The 3,247-nt window shown below is 41.5% G+C and overlaps 1 protein-coding gene across 1 annotated transcript; it reads left to right on the top strand.

Annotated features, from left to right (window-relative positions):
- Positions 1-226: 226 nt before the first annotated feature.
- On the top strand, positions 227-2,920 carry rpz4 (rapunzel 4). The gene has a single exon (XM_008430724.2). It carries the CDS (start codon positions 285-287, stop codon positions 1,458-1,460), a length of 1,176 nt encoding a protein of 391 aa, XP_008428946.1. The 5' UTR covers positions 227-284; the 3' UTR covers positions 1,461-2,920.
- Positions 2,921-3,247: the final 327 nt, after the last annotated feature.

Here is a 3,247-nt window from a genome sequence, read left to right as displayed (position 1 = left end):
TACCAAAGTACTGGTTCTACCAAAGTACTGGTTGTACCAAAGTAATGGTTCTACCGCGCGGCTACAGCATGTAAAATACCTTTTTGCCTGGATGTAAACAGTATCATGTATTTCTTGCTGAAAAGTTATTTATAAGTTAGTTTTGTCTTATTTAAAGTATACTAAGATATTTGCACTAGAAACTAGATTTTGTGTTTTGCGGTTTTCTCATAATTTCTCTTTCTAAAATGTAAGTTTCTGTTTTCTTTCTGTTCACAGGGCAGTTTGTGAGACACCAGCCAACAATGGCGAATCCGTTACAGAAGCTGGTGGCAGAGAAGAAGGACATGGTGGAGACGGTGATGGAGGTGTTCGAACAGGGAGCCGAAGTGGTGGCCAGCATCGCCGGAGACCTCTTCCCCGTGTTCTCCATCGCCGCTCCCATTGTCAAGCTGGCTCTGGACAACGTGGAGAGCAAAGAGGCGGCCTTCATGAAGGAGCAGTTCCAGAAGGTCCGAGACCGCCTGGACGTGGCCTCCGAGGAGCTGCAGCGGATCAACGACGAGATCAAGAAGAGCGGGGTGGACGCTGCCTACTTCTCTGTGGAGGAAAACATCACCAACCAGTTCAGGAAGTACATGGACATCCTCAACGCCAAGCCGAAGTTCAGAGAGGTGAAGAAGAAGCTTTTCCTGGAACATTTCGCCAAAACCGGTGGAGAAAAGAACCTGCATATCCTCTACAACGCTGTGACCGGAGAAACGTTCTCCGGGGAGCCGATCCTTGAGATCATCCAGAACTACGAGGAGAAAAGCCGCCGACCCATGGAGGACTTTTGTGCTCGGCTGAAGAAGCTCTTCTGTGTGGGGCTCATTGCGCTTTTGGGGCACGCTGCCCTGAAAGGCTATGACGAAGATGAGGCTCTTCTGAAAGAGTGGGGGGAAAATATGAACAAAGTCCAAGCCAAAATGAACGCCGTCATCGAAGACTGCATCGTTAGCTTCCCTCAGCAGGCCGAACAGGACTCCCGCCGTCTGGTGAGAGACCAGGAGGGCTTAACCAACCAGCAGCTAGCCGACGCTATCATCGAGAAGCTAAAGAAGAAGTACGACTGGGTGGGCTGGTCTGTGCGCGTCTTCAGGTCTCCCACTGGCCTGTTCACCAACAAGAAGGACTACCAGTGCGCCACCGGGAAGAGCCGCTTCCAGGTTCCCACGTCGGACGAGAAACTGAACGTCTGGGTGTCGTTCAGCTCCTCGCCTGAACCCGTGGATAAGAGCCACATCCAGCAGCTGATCCAGAGTCAGAAGAAGCTCACCGTGGTGGGAGTAGCCGAGTTCCTGTTCGAGAAGCTGCCGGGCGACTGCGTCGTCCACACCATCAAAACCAGCAAAGACCTGGGCTACTCCTGGAGCTTCGAGGACGACCTGCACTACTGGGAGGAGCACAAGAACTTCTACGTCTGCGTTCATTCAGCCTGAAGATTTAGAGAAAACTCTGTTTGCACAAATTATAGCACCACGCTGCTCCGCCGTCCTCATTCAGATATTCCTCAGAATGTGCCTTTAGATATTATAAAGTTGAGAGTGTAAGTACCTAATGTGATCTGAGTGAAGCTAACAGCTATCAGAGCAAAGCCATTCAACAAGGGAGACATTAAAGACTCAAATTTCCAAAGATTTATGTTATTTAACCAACTGCATCCATGTAGCTGCAGCTTTTCTAACCCAAAACAAAAATAAAACGGTAAAAACAAGCAAATTTATTTAACCATATGAATTTGCATTGTTGAACAGAAGAAGAGTTTAGAAAAAGCTGCAGAGCAACATGGACATCGTTGAGTTAATAAATTAAGAAATGACACAATCATCTTCTGCAAGAGCAACTTCAGTTTTATTGTTTTTGTCCGTTTTTATTGGCCTGCTGTGTTTATGTGTAGCTGTTAGCATTACTCACTGGCTGGTGTCCTGAAAACAAGTTAACACTCTAAAAAAGGTCTTTTATAAAATGTTTTATTCCTTTCTTATACCTTTAATTGTGTAAAAACAAAAACACACATCTCCTTCTGCCTTTTTCAGAACAAATTGTTGAGGTTTCATAATAATATTCCTCTTTAGAAGATTTTGGCAGGATTTAGTGTTTCAACCTGGACATGTTTTCATTAGAAAAAGAAAATTGTTTTGGACGTTCTGGCGCTGATGAAGCTGAGCTCACCCTAAACGGGCCGTTTGTATCAAAACCACAGAAAACTGGAAACCCTCCGTTTGATTTCACCTTTAATTCTTATTTGGCCTAAAAGAAAATGAGCATTGTTTCTTTTTCTGTCCACTAATCAGCACTGAAGCTCCAGCTTCTGTCGGCTTTCAGTGGCGTCAAACATCTCCAAGCTTCTTCCTGCTCTGACGTCTCGCGTTTTGTGCAGCTGAAATTCACTTTTCAAAGGTTTAGTTGAATTTTTGATTCATTTTGGGTTTTTGGGGATTTTGGGTTTTTATCAAAATGTTTCTAATCTGACGTTCATGTTCACACTACCTGCTGACGATGCAGTCATATTCAATAGATTGTAAGCTGCTTAAAAGAATCAAGCATACTTTTTATTAATTAAGCCCACATTTCTGTTTTAAAATGTTTTTTTCATCTGTAATAATTAACAGAAGGTTTAAAAATATCAGTCTGTGTGAAATGTATCTGTATGATGTGTCACTTTTGGTGAATTTATTAATGAAACTAATGAACTTTTAAAAATATTCAGATTTATTGAATATGACTGTATGATGCACTGACTTCATAGTTGAGGGTTTTCTGCTGTTCTGTCATCGTTACGTTTCTTTTTCAATTGATATAAAAAAAAAATCAATAACACATTTTGTGACAGTTTTTACACTTTCTATTGATGTGGTTCCCTGTAACCAACAAAATAAATAAATCTTGATTAAATGCATGATTTGTATATTGTTGTGATTTACTGATTATTGTTTATTAATCTCCTTTCTGTAAACAACAAACGCCTCTATTTCTATTTTAAGTTACATTCTTGAGCAAAATGCCTGGAAAACTTCCATCATGTTTCATAAACAGCAAATCTTCTCATTATTAAAGGCAGCATGTTTTTTAAAATGCATAATTAATAATAATGAACATGTTTTGCAGATAAACTGGTTATTAACGGCCCAGATGTTTAGCAGACTTGTTTATGTTTTAAAGTTTCCTCCATTTTGTTTTCAGTGAAAGATGTTGGCTCATAATATTCTGAAAAAAAAGAAAAAAC

Source organism: Poecilia reticulata, linkage group LG16 (assembly GCF_000633615.1).
Source record: "Poecilia reticulata strain Guanapo linkage group LG16, Guppy_female_1.0+MT, whole genome shotgun sequence".
In the NCBI taxonomy this organism is placed as follows: Eukaryota; Metazoa; Chordata; class Actinopteri; order Cyprinodontiformes; family Poeciliidae; genus Poecilia; species Poecilia reticulata.
The sequence above is the reverse complement of the archived record's forward strand: the minus strand, read 5'-3'. Positions and strand labels throughout refer to the sequence as shown.

Bases quoted from the DNA above. Each gene is read 5' to 3' on its own strand.
- rpz4 (XM_008430724.2), top strand. From the start codon at position 285: ATGGCGAATCCGTTACAGAAGCTGGTGGCAGAGAAGAAGGACATGGTG.